The sequence below is a fragment of the Drepanopeziza brunnea genome, assembly GCF_022702325.1.
Source record: "Drepanopeziza brunnea f. sp. 'multigermtubi' strain 214-2 chromosome Unknown ctg4, whole genome shotgun sequence".
Taxonomy (NCBI): Eukaryota; Fungi; Ascomycota; class Leotiomycetes; order Helotiales; family Drepanopezizaceae; genus Drepanopeziza; species Drepanopeziza brunnea.
Window position 1 is genome coordinate 1,115,465 of NW_027094067.1, and position 20,453 is coordinate 1,135,917.

At 50.1% G+C, this 20,453-nt stretch overlaps 5 protein-coding genes across 7 annotated transcripts; 4 read left to right on the forward strand and 1 right to left on the reverse strand.

The window, feature by feature from the left end:
- Positions 1-570: 570 nt before the first annotated feature.
- L3040_003107 (uncharacterized protein) lies at positions 571-1,883 on the forward strand (the record flags this gene model as incomplete). The annotated part of the gene is made up of 6 exons (XM_066154336.1): positions 571-728; positions 986-1,052; positions 1,346-1,384; positions 1,467-1,614; positions 1,664-1,785; positions 1,854-1,883. 6 exons carry the CDS (start codon positions 571-573, stop codon positions 1,881-1,883), a joined length of 564 nt encoding a protein of 187 aa, XP_066012308.1.
- A 1,608-nt stretch (positions 1,884-3,491) lies between these two features.
- Positions 3,492-6,057, forward strand: L3040_003108 (uncharacterized protein; the record flags this gene model as incomplete). 3 transcript variants are annotated; one of them, XM_066154339.1, is made up of 11 exons in its annotated part: positions 3,492-3,697; positions 3,807-4,004; positions 4,073-4,152; positions 4,276-4,337; positions 4,388-4,470; positions 4,568-4,642; positions 4,706-4,938; positions 5,145-5,256; positions 5,308-5,435; positions 5,580-5,741; positions 5,963-6,057. In XM_066154339.1, the coding sequence occupies 11 exons, from the start codon at positions 3,492-3,494 to the stop codon at positions 6,055-6,057; spliced, it is 1,434 nt and encodes a 477-aa protein (XP_066012311.1). The 3 variants fall into 3 exon arrangements, with proteins under 3 accessions (XP_066012311.1, XP_066012309.1, XP_066012310.1); XM_066154337.1 differs by having other exon boundaries at positions 4,391-4,470; XM_066154338.1 differs by having other exon boundaries at positions 4,400-4,470.
- Positions 6,058-6,695: 638 nt separating this feature from the next.
- Positions 6,696-9,741, forward strand: L3040_003109 (uncharacterized protein; the record flags this gene model as incomplete). The annotated part of the gene is made up of 2 exons (XM_007293590.2): positions 6,696-6,891; positions 6,953-9,741. The coding sequence occupies 2 exons, from the start codon at positions 6,696-6,698 to the stop codon at positions 9,739-9,741; spliced, it is 2,985 nt and encodes a 994-aa protein (XP_007293652.1).
- A 2,247-nt stretch (positions 9,742-11,988) lies between these two features.
- On the reverse strand, positions 11,989-16,830 carry L3040_003110 (uncharacterized protein; the record flags this gene model as incomplete). The annotated part of the gene is made up of 5 exons (XM_007293591.2): positions 11,989-12,145; positions 12,195-16,128; positions 16,187-16,283; positions 16,346-16,372; positions 16,429-16,830. The coding sequence occupies 5 exons, from the start codon at positions 16,828-16,830 to the stop codon at positions 11,989-11,991; spliced, it is 4,617 nt and encodes a 1,538-aa protein (XP_007293653.1).
- Positions 16,831-17,780: 950 nt separating this feature from the next.
- L3040_003111 (uncharacterized protein) lies at positions 17,781-20,018 on the forward strand (the record flags this gene model as incomplete). The annotated part of the gene is made up of 7 exons (XM_066154340.1): positions 17,781-17,800; positions 17,879-17,903; positions 17,988-17,999; positions 18,075-18,477; positions 18,527-18,785; positions 18,839-19,910; positions 19,965-20,018. The coding sequence occupies 7 exons, from the start codon at positions 17,781-17,783 to the stop codon at positions 20,016-20,018; spliced, it is 1,845 nt and encodes a 614-aa protein (XP_066012312.1).
- Between the last annotated feature and the right edge of the window lie 435 nt (positions 20,019-20,453).

The following is a 20,453-nucleotide window of genomic DNA, read 5'->3' on the forward strand; positions in this document are numbered from 1 at the left end:
AGGGGACGGGGATAGGGATGGGATGGGATGGGATGGATGTACGTAGTACTAGTACTGTATGAAGCGAAGATGGGCTGGGCGGCAACGAATGTTTGTTTGTGTACCCGTTGCTGGGAAGAAGTGGATAGGGGACGGTACTCTCGCAGATGATGATTGAGAGAGAGTAGTAGTAGTAGAAGTAGTTGTAGTATTTGGCCGTCTTCTGTAAGAAATGCAGAGCAGGGCAGGGCGGGGCAGGGAATGTGCTCTACCAGCCTTTGTTTGATGTTGGGCCCGAGGTGGTTGGTTGGGCACTGACTGGTAACTGGTGACTGGTGTGGGCAAGTGGGAAGGAGGGAAGGGGAAGGGGGAAGGAGGGAAGGGGGAAGGGGGAAGGGCGAACGGGGAAAGGGGGAACGGAAGGGGGAAGGGGGAACGGAAGGGGGAAGGGGGAAGGGGGAAGGGGAAAGGGCAAGAGACATCTGGCTAGCCCCGAGTGCACGTGCCTCGCAGCCCAGCCCAGCCCCCAGCCCAGCAGCGCAGCGCAGCGCAGCGCAGCTCACCTGATGGGGTCCAAGCCAGCCACCTCATATGAAGGGCTCCCACTCACACACACACTCATACTCTCCTACTCTCTCACCCACACCCACACCCACACCCACACCCACACCCACACCCGCCCTCACACCCATACTCTTCTTCCCTCACCCAGATCCTCTCTCACCAAAAAACCCGTCTCGTCTCTCTAGGTACGTAAAGTACGCTCGCAAGTCCCAGTCCCGCCTACTATCTGTCGTTTAATCCCTCGCTCCGCCTGATTGGTTGGATTTCCTCCACCTCTACCACCCACCCACCAACCATCCCCCCCCCCTCAGTTCCTCTCGACCGCATTCATTCGCTTGCAAGCCTCTTCTCACCTCGCCGTCGCGTCCATCGCGATCCGACTTGTGTTTTGTTGATCCACCACCAAAACTCCAGCTACTCCTAACTAACTCACCTAACCTAGCGCGACATCCACCCATACTCAAATCTTTCCCTGCAACTCTCCAATACACAAAATCTCCCAAATCAGTGTAAGTGCATTCATTCCATTTATCTGCGCGTTCGTCGCCTTCAAATCCGTTTGTCACGCATATGCATCCACTTATTCACCCTCGCCCTCTTCTATCAACTCACTTGGCCTTACCAAACAAACACCGCACCACCTATATCAAATCAAATCAACGCGTCGTTCGCGATTTCTCTACCTCCAAACCACTACTTCCACTACCACTCACTACCACCACCACTACCACTACCACTCTGTACTGGCTTGGCCCCGGGTCAAACGTGACCTTCTTGCGCGCCTCACTAACGCTATTACTAGCACTCAGACCTCCTCCGACTAAACGTCAACATGCCCAAGGTAAGCTTCCCTCCCTCCCCTATCGTATCCATCGCGAAGACAAAAGTCGAATAGCCGCTGACCACTGTGCCTCGTCTCCCAGGAAGCAAAGGCCAAGAAAGCCCCCAAGGGCCGCACCGAGAAGAAGAAGAAGGACCCGAACGCCCCCAAGCGTGGTCTCTCCGCCTACATGTTCTTCGCCAACGAGCAGCGTGAGAATGTCCGTGAGGAGAACCCAGGAATCACCTTCGGTATGCGCCTTCACTCTCTGGCTCCGAACCCTACTGACACGCCCAACAGGTCAAGTTGGCAAGGTCCTCGGTGAGCGATGGAAGGCCCTGAACGACAAGCAGCGGACCCCCTACGAGGCCAAGGCGGCGCAAGACAAGAAGCGTTACGAGGACGAGAAGGCATCCTACAATGTAAGCCCTGAATAGCCTGTCGGCGTTCGCAAGCGTACGGCCGAAGTACTAATAAGTTGGTCGAGCAGGCTGATGCAGAGGAGGAAGAGTCTTCTTAGGAAGCTCTCTACCCGTCTCTTCGTGCACCTTGTAACACAAACTCGATCGGCATCTCCCTGACGGACACTTTACGAACGCGGGCTTCCATGGGACATGATTTCGGGCGCGTGTGCATAGGACTCTTCCCTTCTCTTTTCGTCTTCTTCTTTCCTTACCTTGGGCTGGGGTGTTGCTTGCTTGCTGCACTGGATTTGGGAAACCTGGTGTGGATTCATTTGCCACGGAAATGCACGCTGCTATGATCTTACGGAGGGGGGGGAGGGGGGGGAGGGGATTTGACCATCAACGGTGGATGGTCCAGTCCAAGATATCACTGATGCGCTTTTTATGATCTGGATGGATGCCGACAGTGACCATGGATCTGTCCCTGCAATTCAAGACGCGTATCAAATGGAATCTCTGTATTCTAGCTCTCGCTCCCGGACTGCTACTACTCTACCATTGCTTGCCTATTGTGATCTGCACGTGACCCTCAAGGACAACTGCAAATGTTGTTCTAATCCTACCCACGTGATCTCCTCTCTCCCTCTCTCGGCCTTGCCGCCCTCCCTTGCCGGAGGACCTCACGACGCGTCAAGAAAACCGCGCGAGATTTGTTTGTTTGGGTAGCCCGTTTTATTATCACCACCACCATCTCACATCTCATTTGGCAGGAATGTATCATTCTACGCGAGCACGACTTTTTTGGGAACATTATGCAACGCTCGATGGTCTGCATGCCGATTGGCTGCAAGAGCCGCGAATCTCGGCCTGTGGAACTCGCGCGTTGCCATGCACCATCCATCGGCAGGCGTGTCTGTCTGTCTTGGTGCCACCGAAGCCGCCACCACAACCACCACCAAGGGCCGTTCTGGCTCTGAGCTGAGGATCAGGTCCTCGAGAATACGGGTTGGAGTACCGATGCTATGCGGTCTTCAAAATGCCATTCATGCACCCAATGACCTGCTGATCTGTCGACAGTAAGGAAGGTCGTTGTGACTCTTTTAGATCTCTTGTTATTGTCTTCGGGAAACATATCTACCTACCTTCAGGATCACACCTGCGTTCCCGTCCGTACTCGAGTCTGTCTATCAGAACACCCACCAACCAGCGCATCACCAGCTGCTCTAGGAGACCATCACTTTGACCGGCAACCCACCAAATGACATCCTGCAATTCAGGTCAGCCACGTCGATAGCTTTGCTTCGCACTATTCGCCTGTTGCGTTGTGTTTATAAGGTGCATCGGATGGCTCTGTCTTCGTGGCTCCACCGATTCTCTAGCCCTTGCGCGAGGGGTTCGAAGGGACGCAGATGCGTTGGTTCGCATGAGGAAGCACCCTCTCTCATTTCTTGGTAGAAGTCTACCCTATCCTATCTACTGGCAGAATCACTCTAGCCCTGACACGTCACAGTCTGCACGTGTCCCCTTCCTCAGTCCTCTTCCTCAATCCTCTCTCTACTGCAGAGCCTCTCTCTCCTTGGTCTCGTTTCTCGTTACAAGTCAGAGCTCTAATCGCCAGACCTGCTTTTTCCCATTCCATCCTTCTGTTAGTGAATTCGAAGGTCGATATGCCGCGGTCGAGGCTTCCAGAGGCGCATTGACTTGATGTCTGCGCTGTACGTCCCATGGAGGAGGTCCAAGGCTGCTGGCAGGAAGCAAAGCGCGCGGATAAAGCTGCTGTCCAACTGTTGAGGATCCGGGCCGCGTTGGGTCTCGAGTTCTTCGAGCAGATCACGGCTGTTGTGAGGGGAATCGAATCAGCAAGCAGGCTTCTACGGGACTTGTACGATCTCTTTCCGATATACAGTTCCAGGGTCCCAATAATCCTCTAGTGAGTCCGGTCCGGCACTACTTATCCTCCATCGACAGATGTTCTCCGATCACCATTCAGGGAGCCAAAGCCCAACTCACATACTGATGACTGACCCTGGCCCCTCCAGCTATCTCAATATTGTCCTCCCTTCTTTCTGCAAGACCATCCAAAACATGATGGTCTACATCGACAACGATGCATTTCCTGCTCACACGCAATGGGCCGTTGTCTGCGAGCGTCTCGGGGATCAAGGAGGCATGACACTGCCCACTCGCTTCGTCATGTATGTCGATTTCCTCGTACAGCTCGTGCGATTGCTAAGCCGGTACGTACATCAATTTGACCCCCCTCATTCGCCTCCTATTGTTATGCTTAATGCATGTCACCCGTCAGGTCAGCCCTCTACGATCCAACAACTCTGGAATTGCTGCGTTTACGGCATCTGCGCTTGAGGCAGTTGCAATGCATCCCAGGTATGCACCTGGAACTTTCTTTCTTAGCGATTGAGCCAAGCGAGAATTTGGATCTCCACACCAGATGGGTATCATGGACCCTTCAACTTCACCCACACTCACATATACCTCTGGTCATTTTAGCGCCCCACGTCTATGCCGTCCCCCATCATGCCCCAACTCAACTCACCGAAGCGGATCTCGAGGTAGACCTCTTCCACCTAATTTAATATGCATGGGCTTTAATCTCACATAGCAGGGCAAACAGCGGCGCCATTGGGCGGAGAAGATATTCGATGACCAACCACTCTCGACGACCGGGCTGAGACATAGGCGCGAGTAAGTCTGTCTCGCTTAAGAGTTCATAATCCCTTCAACCTTCTTTGATCATGTGTCGCTGGTCTGGCAAATGGAATTACTAATTGGCTTACAACAGGTCGATGTGTTTTGGTCCGCCTATGGTCGACATCAAGCTAGGTATTTCAGCTGGATCAAGTGTGCTGTTCAAGTTGTAAGCCGCCAACATCGACCGGCCATGGGCAATAAATATACTATGGTGTAGCTGACGAGGCAGACCGTTTGACAAGAACCGCCTATCTGTAACCCTCTACCTCCATCCCGAAGCACCAGACATGACCAGAATCCTATGTAGATGGCTCGATCCATATATGAATCCACTGACTGCATGCTATGGCGTACATGAACTTTGCGTGAGGAGGAAGGGTGCGGCGCTACAGTTTCGACGCTGGAGTCAGAATGAGATGTCGCCGAAGCTGTGGATGGCGCTTTTTTTCAAGACTTGGGAGAGTACGTGGGCTTCTGGCTGCAGCTATTATCGTGTGTTCTACAGTGTGGTCTACAGTGCTCGGACTGCCCCGAAACGCAGCTCTTTCCGGCTTGTCAGCTGACTGTTACCGATGCCCTGGACGACGTTCAGAATACACCTCTGACCTCAATCAGAAATCCCCAGTCTCAATACACTTTCAGCACGACCCGAGCTAACTCCCTCGCAGAACTGGTGCTCTTCCACTCGGCTTTCGCAGCTCTCAAGTCACGCTGTCCGCTCACCATCAGCGTCACTCCGGATGATGTGGTACTCATGGGTGAGAAGAAGCTGTTCCAAGGGTACGCCATCACCTGCGATGGCGAGCGAGGGGAAATTTGACAGAAAAATAGCACGACCGTCGACGACGGCTTCGAACACAGCCTTACTGTCCTTCAAGACGAGAAATGTGGAGGCATTAGGTTACATGCTGCTGTCAAGTCTGGGGAGCTGAAAAGGTGTCCTGTCTGGACTACTTTTGGTGAGTCCTTCCTGCTGCCATGAGCGAAGACCTGCATCTCCGTGTCAGGAGAGCACGTGGTCCCAATATGATCATGTACCTCTGAGGCTCTCACACGCGTTTGCAGAGAGCAAAGATAGTTCTGTTTAACGAAGTTTTTTTTAGTAACAAGGGAGTCCGAATCTCCGCAATGGCTAGAACGCCGTAGTCGCCATCGAATCTGGCTCCGAGGCATCCGCCCCTACGTCTTCTGCCAGAATTACCAGAAGCGACACCAAATGAGGCAAGGTGGAGGAGTGTTCGAGCTGTATTTCGTAGCCGAAGCTGGTATGACCCCTTTCGTAGACCTATGATCACCCGAAAGCGATACCTGGAGTCTTTCTTACAACCATAACCGGTCCGTGTTCGCGGTCAGCCAAAACTTGCGCTGAGATGGGCTAGTAGAAGAGGGTTTTTGGCTTTCGAAAGAACTCCGGACATCGCAAATACAATTCAGATATTTACTTCAATATTGGAATATTACAGATTAGGTTGCTGACATCTAGTAGCTGCTGATGCCTTCCAAGACATCTTTACAGACGGCTCGTCGGATCGGGGGTCTCTTGTTGAAGTGCCTCAGATGAGTGGCGCAAACGGACCGTAATATTGATATTGGAAAACTGGGCGATAAGTTTGATACATGTTGATGACAAATCAGCTCTCCTTCGCAGGGTAATTTGGCAAATCAAAGGAGGGCATTTTTCTGGTGGAACGATTATTGATTTATCTATGGGAAAGCCGTACACTGAAGGCTTTGGGAGTTTGTTCTTATACCCTTCTCGACGTTTCGTGAGGATTACAAGGCTATTTTTTTGAAAAAAAAAAAAATATATATATATATATAAAACCGCTGGAGCTGCTCCTCTAAGCAGAGAAGTGAAATTTTAATTCAGTTTCAATACACAGATCTCTAGGTTTTGTTGCGCATTGCAGTTCGCCCATTGCAGCTGGATAGAGAGGTCCTTGCATCAAGAGTGTTAGCTTAGATCTGATAGTCGGCTCTGATAGATCAATTTGCTCGGCACCTTCAGAAAATGATCAACGGCAAAAAATTTATATCCTTTTCCACTGAGTGACGAGGTGGTCAATGACCGCAAAGCTCGAAATCCAGAAAGGTTGCTGATGCGCATCATAAAAAAAAGCTCAGCCGCGTTGAAGCTCAAAGATCTCGCGTCTAAATTTCTCTTCACGGTCAACCACGAGCAACCCCACCACAAACCACACCTCAAGACCACCAGCAAAATGACGAGCCTCAAGAGATCGCTCGCCGCGGACCCGTACGCCTCCAATATATCGAGCAAGGTCTACGTGCGCAGTACGAAGAGCGGGAAGGTCCAGAAGATCGTGCGCGAGCTGTACCTGCGGCAAGATATCCCATGCTCGTCGAAGCTGTGTACGAGCTGCTTGGAGACGGCACCTAGGGATGCTGGTGGAAATCGTAAGCTATCATCGAAATTCTTAAGTAAAGGCGTGCCCCAGTGCTAATGCGAACGGTACAGTAACGCCCTTTGTGCTCTCCGAGAAGCCAGCCGGCACAACTGTCTACAAGCAGGGTCACTACCTCGTGCCCGACACCAACGCCCTGCTCAACGCCCTCGACCTCTTCGAGCAGAAATCCGCCTTCTACGACGTCATTATCCTGCAGACCGTCCTCGAAGAACTGCGGAACCGGTCCCTGCCGCTCTACAACCGCCTGATCGGGCTCACGAAGAGCGAAGAGAAGCGCTTCTACGTGTTCTTCAACGATTTCCGGCTCGAGACATACGTCGTCCGCAATGTGGGGGAGAGTATCAACGACCGGAATGACCGCGCCGTGAGGAGGGCGGTCAAGTGGTACGCGGAGCACCTGGCGCAGGCTGTGAAGGCGGCGGGGGGCAGCAGCAAGAGAGTCCCTGCGGTGGTGATGCTGAGCGACGACAAGGAGAATCTGAAGAAGGCGAAGAAGGATGGGGTGCTGGCTTGCTCGCTGAGTGCGTACGTGGAGGGATTGGAGAATGCGGATCACTTGCTGGATATGATTTCTGTGGTCAAGGAGGGTCGGGAGATCAGAGATGCGAAGAAGACGGAGAGTATTTATGACGAGTACTTCTCGGTGTCGAAGATGTTGACGGGAGTAAAGAAAGGGACCCTGCATCAGGGTATCTTCAATGTCTCGCCGTACAACTATCTGGAGGGCTCGATACACGTCCCGGCGTTCGATAAATCCCTTCTGGTGCTAGGGAGGGAGAATATCAATCGTGCTGTTCAGGGTGATGTGGTGGTTGTGGAGGTTTTACCGAAGGATCAGTGGAAGGAGCCCTCGACGAAGATCATTGAAGAGGAGACGATTGGCAAGGATGATAACGCTGATGGGGAGGGGGGGAATGGTGTGATTTCGGAAAGGGAGCGGAGGGCATTGCAGGAGGAGGTAAAGAAAACGCACAGCAAGACCTCTGAAGGACGAGCACAGCCTACAGCAAAGGTGGTTGGGGTGGTTAAGAGGAACTGGAGACAATATGTTGGGCACGTGGACGAGTCTTCGGTCAGTCAGTCGATCAAGCAGAGCCGGAAACAGCAGACTGTATTCTTGATTCCTATGGACAAGAGGATACCCAAGATCCGGGTCAGGACCAGACAAGCCGGTGAGATCGTCGGCAAGCGTGTTTTGGTCACAATCGACTCCTGGGACCGAGACTCGAGATATCCTATTGGTCATTTTGTTCGGTCACTGGGAGAGTTGGAGACTAAAGGAGCAGAGACTGAGGCTCTGTTGCTGGAATACGACGTTCAATATCGACCTTTTCCGAAGACCGTCTTGGACTGTCTACCGAAGGAAGGCCATGACTGGATTGTACCGCCCAGTACCGACGATCCCGGCTGGAAGGACCGACGAGATCTTAGAGGCTTACAGATATGCAGTATCGATCCCATCGGATGTCAAGATATCGATGATGCGCTGCATGCTAGGCCATTGCCGAACGGCAACTTCGAGGTTGGAGTACATATTGCAGATGTCTCTCATTTCGTCAAGCCCAACAATGCCATGGACGCAGAAGCCAGCATTCGAGGAACTACGGTCTACTTGGTCGACAAGCGTATTGATATGTTGCCCATGTTACTTGGAACAGATCTCTGCTCTCTAAAGCCATATGTGGAACGCTATGCTTTCTCGGCTATCTGGGAAATCACCCCTGATGCGGAGATAGTCAAATCTGATTTTACAAAGTCAGTTATCAAGTCACGAGAAGCATTCAGTTACGAGGAAGCTCAGCTCCGGATCGACAACCCTGCGAATAATGATGAGCTTACAACAAATATTCGAACCCTCCTCATGCTCTCCAAGAAGTTCAAGCAAAAGCGTATGGATGCAGGTGCTCTCAGTCTTTCCTCCCCGGAAGTCAGAGTCGAAACCGAATCCGAGACGTCAGATCCCATCGACATCAAGACCAAGAAGCACCTTGACACCATGTCCCTGGTCGAAGAGTTCATGTTACTTGCCAACACCAGCGTAGCTGCCAAGATCTATTCCGCCTTCCCCCAAACCGCCATGCTCCGCCGTCACGGTGCTCCTCCAAAGACCAACTTTGAAGAACTGGGCAACCAGCTCAAGGTGAAGCGTGGTTTAGAATTGCGCACTTCCTCTTCAAAGGAGCTTGCGGACTCTCTGGATGGGTGCGTGGACCCAAACGAGCCCTTCTTCAACACCCTCGTCCGTATCATGGCAACCCGCTGCATGATGTCGGCCGAATACTTTTGCTCCGGTACACAGGCATACCCCGAGTTCACGCATTACGGCCTCGCTTCCGAGATCTACACGCATTTCACGTCTCCCATCCGTCGATACGCCGATCTCGTCGCCCACAGACAACTCGCAGCAGCCATCGATTACGAGCCCCTCGACGCAAGCGTCCGTAGCAAAGGCAAGCTTGAAGCCGTCTGCAAGAATATCAACGTCCGCCACCGCAACGCGCAACAAGCTGGCCGTGCCTCCATCGAGTACTACGTCGGTCAGGCCCTCAAGGGCCGCATCGTGGAAGAGGAAGGCTTCGTGATGAAGGTCTTCTCCAACGGTTTCGTGGTGTTCGTTCCGCGGTTCGGTATCGAGAGCCTGATCCGCCTGAGGGATCTGGCGGATACGGAGCCCGAGAGCACGTTTGATGCCGAGGAGTATGTGCTGAAGACGAGCGGGAGTCGGGAGGTTGAGGTTGAGCTCTTTGCGAAGGTCGTTGTGCGGATCAGCGATGTGAAGGAGGAGAGCACTGGGAAGAGGAAGGTCAAGCTGGAGTTGGTCAAGACGGGTGGGAAGTAGGAGGCAGGCAGGCATGCATGCATGCTACTTACACGAGAGCGATGAATGGCTTGACTAGCTAGATAGATAAAATAATATTGTTAACGTCTTGTACAGATAGATACCACCAGCACCATATCCTACGCGCACGCGCATTTGGATCAGGATGGTGGAATGAAAATGACACTTAATCAAGGTGACGGACGTGACGATACCCTGTTTGTTTCCAGCAAGCAAGCAAGCAGTGCATACTCACTCATTCTATGTATCACCTGCGGCGGCTTTATTTATTTACTTGTTTACTTATTGACATGTATGTATGTATGTATGTATGTATATACGTATATACGTATAGAAGCACTCTCTCTTCCCAAACTCATATATCATCTATCATCTATCATCTATCCCTTTCCTCCTTCCTCCTTCTCACTCCCCCCCCCCCTCCAAAAAAAAAAAAAAAAAAAAATTAAAAAATTAAAAAATTAAAAAATTAAAAAATTAAAAAATTAAAAAATTAAAAAATTAAAAAATTAAAAAATTAAAAAATTAAAAAATTAAAAAATTAAAAAATTAAAAAATTAAAAAATTAAAAAATTAAAAAATTAAAAAATTAAAAAATTAAAAAATTAAAAAATTAAAAAATTAAAAAATTAAAAAATTAAAAAATTAAAAAATTAAAAAATTAAAAAATTAAAAAATTAAAAAATTAAAAAATTAAAAAATTAAAAGATTAAAAGATTAAAAGATTAAAAGATTAAAATATTAAAAAATTAAAAAAATTAAAAGATTAAAAAATAAAAAAATTAAAAAAAAAAGATTTTAATTTTAATTTTTTTTTTTTTTGGAAAAATAAAAAAATAAAGAGCCAATAATAGCCGGCAAAAAGAACATCCATCATCTGCATACCACCATAAGTAGGTAGGTACCTAGCTAAGGAGGACATGAATTTGATCAATGGATAGAGATGGTAGGTATATAGTTACCTTAGGTAGGTAGATAGATGATGGGTTGTCAGGTAGTCAGTCAGTCAGGCAGGCAGGCATTGATGGAGCTTGTGTATGTACTGTATGTATGTACAGCTTCACTGGGTTCGCTTCAAGCTCAACCTACGTAGATTTTTTGAAATCGGAAATCGGAAATCGGAACTCGGAACTCGGAAATCGGAAATCGGAAATCGGAAGGATCCGTATCTCTACCAGGTCTCTGATGATAATCTATAAGATGGAAAATATATATATGTATATATATTATCCATTACAATAATTCAGACAGGTGTTTATCGGCGAAGAACCAAAAAAAAAGAAAAAAAAAAAGAACAAAAAAAAAGGAAAGAAAGAAAGAAAGAAAAAAAGAAAGAAAAATCTACCCTCTACCCTCAACCCTCTACACTCTACCATCCGAGCTTTTGAGATTCCATCCATCTCTCAAGGAAAAAGAGAAGCACCCCTCCCCTCCCCCAACCCCGGCACCCTTATGGAGAAGTCGAGTCGACAATCGGTCCGGCGAATCTTTTCAATCCAAAAAAAAAAAAAAAAAGAAAAAGAAAGAAAAAAAAAAATCACTTCTTAATCCTGCTTGGGGGACTCTTTCGCTAGCTGGAGATAGATACCTACCTACCTAGGTAGGTATTTCGAAAAGAAGGACGGACGGACGGAAATCCTTGGTTTCGCAGCTGAGAGAGAATTATGGCCATAGTTGAGCAGAGCAGCCCTGGTAGTCACTCATGCTAAACGCTAACTCGGAGAGCTATGCTTGATGAAACTGGAATGCTTTTTCTCGCGCCGTTCTGCATCTTCACTATCTTCAAAAGTGGGTGAAATATGGGCAGGGAACATACGAACGATTGATGGCAAAAGTGATTATTTATTGGGAGCAAATTTGTGTTAGTCTATGTGATCCGATTTTCACAAATGGCTCGCTGTCCAGCTCCCACCCGTAAGCAAGTCCCAAAACGCTTGGCCGAACGCTCTCCCTCAATCTGAGACTCTTCTTCTCTCCAGTCTGATGGGCCATGAGATTTTTTGGTTTAAAAAAAAAAAAAAAACGCCCGCATCCTTGCTAAACTGCAAGACACCCCACCAGCGACAGGAGCGGAAACGCCCTTCTGAACGCGATTTACGCCCAGCTGATGCAATGATGCAATGATACCCGCCGCCGCTCCATAATGCAAACCCCGACCCAGGTCTGTTCCCCCAAACGGGGAAGAAATACAAGCCAACTCCAACGCAATGGTTCCGAAATGGGGAATTTGAACGAGCAGCAAGGCCATCAATTTCTGATGGCAGCCGCCGGTGCAGAAGAGCCATTTGGAGAGGTCCCCGAAGGACCATTACTCTTGGGCTCGGCGCTAGAGATTTTCAAATACATGCCTTCCAGCTTGCTCGGAGAGGCTGCTGATCCAGGCCAGTAACCTGCGAAATACTCCCTTGTCGACTGTTAGCTAAGCCCATCCTACAATAATCTCGTCGACTTACCAGAATCTCATCTTCAGCTTCTTCCCTTCGTCCTCCTGGATCAACTTCCCTTCATCCTCCTGGATCAAGTCTTGAATGAAGTCACCAGCAACAATAAGTTCGGTTTTCATGATGCTGGCACGCTCCTTGGATGATTCGATGCGGTCCTTCGTCGCCGATTGGACCCGCTTGAGACTGTCTCTGATGGGCTTGAAGATGAGACGCATCATAGAATCAGACGAATCTTGCTCATGACCTGATTTTGAATGTCCATTCTCCGACTTGCGTGCTTTCGAGTGACGGTCACCGTGCCGATCATCCGGTACACTATGCTTTCTCTCGAACTTGGGCGTACTCGAATCCCCATGGCGGCGCGAGTCGATATCTCGGTCTCGATCTCTATCGCGGCTGTGATAAGACTCGGGTATGCGGTTCTTACTCCTTGCCTGAGGAGCGGGGGACGCGGAGACAGAGCCTGCCCGACGATGCCCGTTCATGCGCTCATTCTTCTTGTTGTTTCGATGGTGATTTTCGACGGCTCGCTTCGCGGCTTGATTATCGGAATATTTGGCCTTCAGAACAGAAAGCAGATAATCTGCTCGGCGAACAAGGTGGACAGCCCCGGGGGCCTTAGCAACCTTTTCCTCACCCTTGGTTCGCTCCTCCTTCTTGTCGACCCGGTGCTCCTCGAGGAAAAGCTTTTCTTTCAGTCCAAGGTCCGGATCATCTCTGATTTGAACCCATGCACCGTAACCATGTCGATGGATACCAACAAGCAGCATACCGTCTTCTCTAGCACCCCATTCACAAGAATAGTGTGCTGCTTTGGAAGCGTCTGGAACGCGGAAGTTTCTGAAGTCCGAGGCAGCAGCGATGATCTCTTTCAACATCATCATCTCACCCGGGCGCTCCATAACCGTCTCTGCGTTGAGTCTCTTGACGCCGAGGAAGTCAAACAGAACGGCTTTCCTGTCTTTCTTCGTGACAGGTTTGTTGTTTTCGCGTTCCATAGCTTCAATTCTAGCAGTGTCCTCTTTGAGTCTTCTGTCACTTTCATCCGTTATAGCCTTGATCGTGGCACGGAGAAGGTCCAGATCTCGGCCAATAAGACGAGCCTCTTTGACGAGCTCATCTCTGCGCTCGTCGATGGAGCCATAACGAAGAAAGGCACGGAAAAGGTTTCTAGCCTCCTTTTCGTTCAATTCCCTCTTGGGATCCGCACGATTGGCCTGAGCCTCTCTCTTCTCCTCGAGCTCGTCTTGTTTCGCTTGGTCACGCTCCCTCTTCTTGGCAAGACGCTGTTCCCTCTCAACTTCTGCGTTGTTCTTCTTGGTAGCTTTGCGGGGCGCATTCTCTTCGACGACCTTAGCGAGGTACTCTTCGTGATTCCGCTTCTCTTCTTCAGCCTTGAGTTCCGCGAGCGCATCTTTGGGGATGATGTCGTCCCATTCAAGATCGATTTTGACATCCGTGTACTCAAAACTCTTCAAGAAGTCTTCGCCACCATCAGCGACCATGCCCTCTGGAACCTCAGTCTTGTGCTCTTCCGCGTTTTCAAGTACTGAATCAATATCGAGTTCCTCGAGCTTCTTCTGGTTTCCTGACTGCTCAAACATCTTCTGTCCACGCCGCTTGAGAATTCTCGAGATGTCGTCTGAGGATTTTGGGTCGTCAATCTTGCCCGCCTTAACAGCCTTTTCCCGCAACTCTTTCTTCTCCTTGTCAGTAACACCTCGCTGGATCGTGATGAACTCTAGCATGAGCTTGTTACGTGCTCGCTCAAGAACCTCTTCTTCTACCGTCTCCTTCGAAACCAGTCGGTAGATACTGACAGGCTTCTTTTGTCCGATGCGATGAGCACGAGCCATGGCCTGAAGATCGGCTTGTGGGTTCCAGTCAGAGTCAAATATGATGACGGTGTCAGCAGTCATCAGATTGATTCCCAGACCACCAGCCCGGGTGGACAACAAGAAACAAAAGTCATTACTGCCCTCAGCATTGAAATGGTCGATGGCCATGCGACGAGGAGCAGCTGCGATTGTACCATCGAGGCGTTGGAATTGATAACCTCGAAGCTGAAGATAGTCGCCCAGAATATCGAGCATTCTCACCATTTGGCTGAAAATGAGAACACGATGGTTGTCCCGTTTCAACTTGGTCAACAGTTGGTCCAAAAGCATCATCTTGCCACTGCTCGCAATCAGGCCTTTCAGATGATCCTCACGCCGGTCACTCCCCTTCAGAATCTTTTCCTCGGCATTGGGAAACATGTAAGGGTGATTGCTAGCTTTCTTCAGCTCCATCATGATGTTGAGAAGAGATTGCTTCTGGCCCTTGCCTCCTTCATTCAGAGCAGCATAATTCCTTGTGAGAATGTTCTTGTAGTAGTCCAACTGGACGTCAGAAAGCTCAACTCGAATGATCTTCTCAGTCTTCGGAGGCAAGTCATTCTCAACCTTCTGCTTAGTCCGGCGAAGGATGTAAGGTTGGATCTTATTAGTCAGTGCTGCGATCTTCTCCCCAGCGGCCTCATCCGTCAAGTCCAAATCATCCTCAATGTCCAGCTCGCCGGGCATAAGGAAGTCCATGAGGGCGGATAACTCTCCAAGTGTGTTTTGAACCGGTGTACCTGTGATGAGCAATCTACTTGGGGCTTTGAAGTCAAGCAGTCTCTGGTAGAGTTGAGATTCCCGATTCTTCAAACGATGGGCTTCATCGATGGCCAAAAACTGCCACTTGATCTGGGAGAGAAAGGCTGCATCCGTGAGAATGTATTCGTAAGATGTAAGCAGAACGTTGAATTTGGGTTTCTTGACGTTGCCTTGCGAAAGCAATTCATATTCGCGAATGATGTTGCGAGATGATTCTTTCCCATTGTAAACAACGTAGTTGAGATCAGGAGACCAGTATTCGAAAGTGTCTGCCCATGCCGGAATAGTCGTCAGGGGTACGACAACCAGGAACGGTCCTTCCTGTTTCCTGTCATGTCGAAGCCAGTTCATGAAAGATACGGTCTGAACGGTCTTTCCCAGGCCCATCTCATCTGCAAGGATGACGTTCTTGTTCTTGCACCAGTTATAAGCCAAGAAGTTCAGCCCCGTTATTTGAAAGTCTCTGAGTTGTCCATTCTTGACATAGGGCGGCTGTTCTCGGATAGGCACATGTGGCCCACGAGTATTTGGATTAGACTCCCCCTTGTCTGATATCAATGAGCGCGAGGAGCGATCCAAGAACTGATCAATGGCGCCCTGAGCAATTTCGCTAACAAGAGACGAGGTTTCCCAGGTGCAAGATTCGTAGTAGAGTCCCTTCCACTTGACGAAGTACTCGGTCTCGTCTTCGCCCATTCGAGTGCCAATAACACGCTCCACTTTGGTGTAGTCCAGAAGAGCATCGGAATCACGCTCTCGGTCCAACAGCCATTTCTCCTTCTCCTCCGGGGGTATGTCACTGCCACGGGCTATAAATATGTCCTCCAGTACTATCTTTCGGTAGTAGTTCTCAAGCCGACGGAATCCTCGCATACCAGTCAATGAGGTAGTGGTCTCCCAGGTAGCATGGTAGTGAGACTTGCCCTGCCATTTGATGAAGTATTCGAAGTCGTCCCGGCCCAGGTCGTCTTTGTGTATGTCCTGGTCTTCCTTGAGTTTGTGCTTCAGAACGACATCAATGTAGGGAGTGGTATCCTCGGTTTCGCCAACCCAATAATTCGGTGTCATCATTTCGGATTCATCCTCGAAGTCGGGTTCGCTCTCTTGGTAGGCTCCAGCGGTGACCTGCGCAGCTCTACGGCTATTCCACCGCTTTTCTTGGTACACTGGTGCCGGGTTGCCGGATTCAAGCTGGCGACGGCGATTCTTTTTGGTCGCCGTACGTGCTCGAGCACCCCCATACACGTCTGAGTCGGAGTCGGATGCTGAAGCCGAAGGTAGCACTGGTGTATTGCGTTTTGATGCTAAAGAATGTTAGTTAGCTACTGGCGACGGTGAGGGTGTAGGGTGAGGATGGCATACGAGGCTGTGATCGTTCTTGTTTCCTCCGTTTGGTACGATGGACTGGAACAACATCGGAGTCGGAATCATCGTTATTGTCATCATCATCGGACTCAATCTATCATGTGTCAGTACAGTTGCCATTTCGAGGCATGATACTGAGTAGGAGGAAGGCCTTACAATAGCTCGTTGTTGGACAGGACGGCCCTAGCACAAACGCTTAGTACAATACTCCTTAAGAAACATCGTCTGAAAGCACCTACGCTTCTTCGCAGACCGTAAAGTTCGGGATTGGCAAGCATGTGCTCGTCCTCTACTCCCAACTTCCGCTTCGCAGGACGACGTGACTCGGTGGAGGTGGATCGGTCCTCGCGTGCTGCATTCACCGGTGCTTCAGGCAGGCTGTCCTCCACATCGAAGTCGGCATCGTCGGATTCCTCTTGGGCTTCTGCGGGGGAAGACTCGGAGGCGTCTGAATCCCGAGCTCTCGTCTCGGATTGGTGACTTGAGGATGTCGCCGGTGAGGGTTCGCCGACTATGGGGTTGGCAACGTCAGAGAGGTCGGACTCGCTGTCGTAAGGGGCATCATCGTTTTCAGCGGCAGCATCGATCATCTCGGTATCGTGTCCATTGGACGAGGATGACGAGGGTCTTTGGGTGGGCATAGTTGCTGTCGGTGGTGGGGCTGAGGACGATGATGATGTTAGCAGTTGTATGAAAAAATGGCGGAGTTTTGCTATGACGCCAGAGCCCAAGGACCGCAGGAAGCTCCGGAGCACAAATGGGCGATTCAACACCCTGGGGAAGCGTGAGGCCGCAGTCCTGCAAGCGGTCTGTACCGTCGCCGGCGCATATCAAAATAGTAGAGGATGGATTTGACACAGGGCTGATGACGGTCTCGAACGGATTGTGAGGCACGGAGGATGTACGAGGCCGGCAAAAGCGTCGTGAATCATCGAGCAGGCTGGAAAGATCGAGAAGGCTTCGTAGGAGCGCTCGTATCGCGTCCCGGGACCCATTCCCGCGAGATATAAGAAGGGGTGGAGGCACTCTTGACAGGCCGTTGGAGAGCAGCCTCGAAAGGCTCTCACTTTATTTTTGGCCGTGGGCGATCGCAATGACAGAAAGAAAAGAAAACTCACCAGCCTTAGTTAGGAGGCCCCCCAGGAGGAAGAGGATGTATGCGGAGTTGAGCAATGGAAGGGATGGGGAGAAAAGGTGGTAGTTGGGATTGTCGTGTGTGATGTGGTGGAGATCCGATCTTGAGAGGGATACTGTACGGACACTGCTCTCTGCTCTGGATGGAGAGGCAATGCGGGACGCAAGAGGGTAAGGGTAGAGGTCAAGCCCCACTTTGCTAATAAGCGAGCCTAAGCAGCCAATCATACGGACTCTAAAACTGGTGGTAATATTCAATTCCGAAAACAATGAACATCTTGAATCGCTTTCTTTCCACGCTCCATATCCACGACAACACGCTCCACTTCACCAAGGCAATTTTTCCCACCTCTGACCCCAGCACCAAAACCCAGAGTGAGTGGTTCTGCGCCGAAAACCAGCGTCCGCAAAGCCTGCCGCACTCCGCGCAAGAGAAAGGGCGCGCCCTGCCAGCACCATGTCCGACAAGTTGACTCGGTACGTTATATGTTGTTTTGGGCCAAGCTGGCCTTACATAGAGCAGAGATTATACTGACAAGAGCCACCAACAACCAGTATTGCTATCATCAGCACTGACAAGGTACGCAAATCCCACGACCCCTATCCTACCCCACCATGACCCCGCTACAAGAGATCGAATGCTAATCATGTTGTGTTGAGATAGTGCAAGCCGAAGGTATATCTTCAGTATCCTCTCCCCAGCCTAGCCTAGCCTACCCTCCCTCCCGAATCGCAGACTGAAGGTCGACAGAAATGCCGACAAGAGTGCAAGAAATCTTGCCCTGTGGTTCGGAGTGGACGTCTTTGTATCGAAGTCACTCCCGAGTCAAAGATTGCCTTTATCTCTGAGAATCTGTGTATCGGATGTGGAATCTGTCCTAAGAAATGCCCGTTTGGTGCCATCAACATCATCAATCTGCCCACGAACCTCGAATCCCAGATCACTCATCGATACTCGGCGAACAGCTTCAAGCTCCATCGATTGCCTACCCCACGTCCGGGACAGGTTTTGGGCCTGGTCGGCTCCAACGGTATAGGAAAGAGTACCGCGCTCAAGATACTGAGTGGAAAGCTGAAGCCCAACTTGGGAAGATATGATAGCCCTCCCGATTGGCAAGATGTGATCAAGCACTTCCGAGGCTCTGAGCTCCAGAGTACGTTCCCCTTTCGAGCTTCTGCTCTTGTGCCATGCTCACATCTCAGATTATTTCACCAAGATTCTAGAAGACGATCTTAAGGCTATTGTCAAGCCTCAATACGTTGACCGTATCCCCAAAGCTGTTCGAGGTGCTGACAAGACTGTGTCGACATTGATCGAGACAAATGCTTCTCTGGGAAACTTCCAAGAAGTGTTGGATGTCCTCGAGCTGAACCATATTATGGACCGTGATATCAACCTACTGTCTGGAGGAGAACTTCAAAGATTTGCCATCGGAACCGTTTGCGTCCAGCAAGCTGATGTGTATGTTGCGAATTTTCCCAGGAGAAAATGTGCCTCCGCTAATCCTTCCACAGGTACATGTTTGACGAGCCTTCTTCCTACCTTGACGTCAAGCAACGTTTGAGTGCCGCTAAGATCATTCGATCCCTCCTTCGTCCTGACGACTATGTCATCTGTGTCGAGCACGATCTTTCAGTCCTCGACTATCTCTCTGATTTCATCTGTGTTCTCTACGGAAAGCCCGCAGTCTACGGTGTTGTCACTCTTCCCGCCTCGGTCCGTGAGGGAATCAACATCTTCCTTGACGGAAACATCCCCACTGAGAATCTGCGTTTCAGAGAGGAATCTTTGACCTTTCGCATCGCAGAAGCTGCCGACGAGTTCATGGCAGATAGATCACGTGCATTCAATTATCCCTCCATGCAGAAGACCCTTGGCGGGTTCCACCTCAATATCCACAAGGGTGACTTTACCGACTCCGAGATCATTGTCATGATGGGTGAGAATGGAACTGGCAAGACCACCTTCTGTAAGCTTCTTGCTGGTGCCATCATGCCAGACGGAAACCAGAAGGTACCAGGAATGAAGGTCAGCATGAAGCCTCAGAAGATAACACCCAAGTTCGAGGGCACTGTTCGACAACTGTTCTTCAAGAAGATCAAGACTGCTTTCCTCCTGCCTCAATTCCAGACCGATGTTGTCAAGCCTTTGAAACTTGACGATTTCATCGACCAGGAGGTCAAGACTCTATCCGGTGGAGAGTTGCAACGTGTGGCTATCGTCCTCGCTCTTGGACTGCCCGCAGACATCTACCTCATCGATGAGCCCTCTGCCTACCTGGACTCTGAGCAACGTATAATCGCTGCCCGTGTCATCAAACGCTTCATCATGCATTCCAAGAAGACCGCCTTCGTCGTCGAGCATGATTTCATCATGGCCACCTACCTTGCCGACCGAGTCATCGTTTTCGATGGTCAGCCAGGAATCAGTGCCAATGCTCATACCCCCGAGTCATTGCTCACCGGCTGCAACAAGTTCTTGAAGAACCTTGATGTTACCTTCCGTCGTGACCCAACTAATTTTAGACCCCGTATCAACAAGCTCAACTCTCAACTTGATCAAGAGCAAAAGTTGACTGGCAACTATGTATGATCAAAAATTCCTTCGCCTTAGTTGACTTCTTTCTAACATACTTACCAGTTCTTCTTGGAGGACAACGAATCTTCCTCCGCAGCTGCTGCCAAATCTAGTTAAAATGGGCATCCTTAATGAAGAAACACCAACGATTGATGCATTGCGAGGCGTTAAAGGATCGGCATCACACGGGCAGGAGCACAGCGGGAAAGGGGCTTTAGAAGAGAAAAAGGGTTCTTCTGATGAGGATGACCCGGACGGATAACGATGGCGGCGGCAGTTGGGTCTCCCCATATAGTCCTGGTCCTACGCGCTGGTTGCTACCCACTTCCTTTTGTCAAAATGAATCACGGGTGGCATTTCACGGTAGATTGAGGGGACATGGGACTAAGTGGATAACTGCCGCCAGATGTGACGCAAGTCGCATCCCAAACAGATGATCGAATACGGGAAATACTCTATTGTGACATCTATGTTTTTTTCTGGCCGAGGAGGTTCTGCGTCGAGGATGCTGCTTGGAGAGTAACCAAAAGTCATACGATTTGGTAGGAGAGA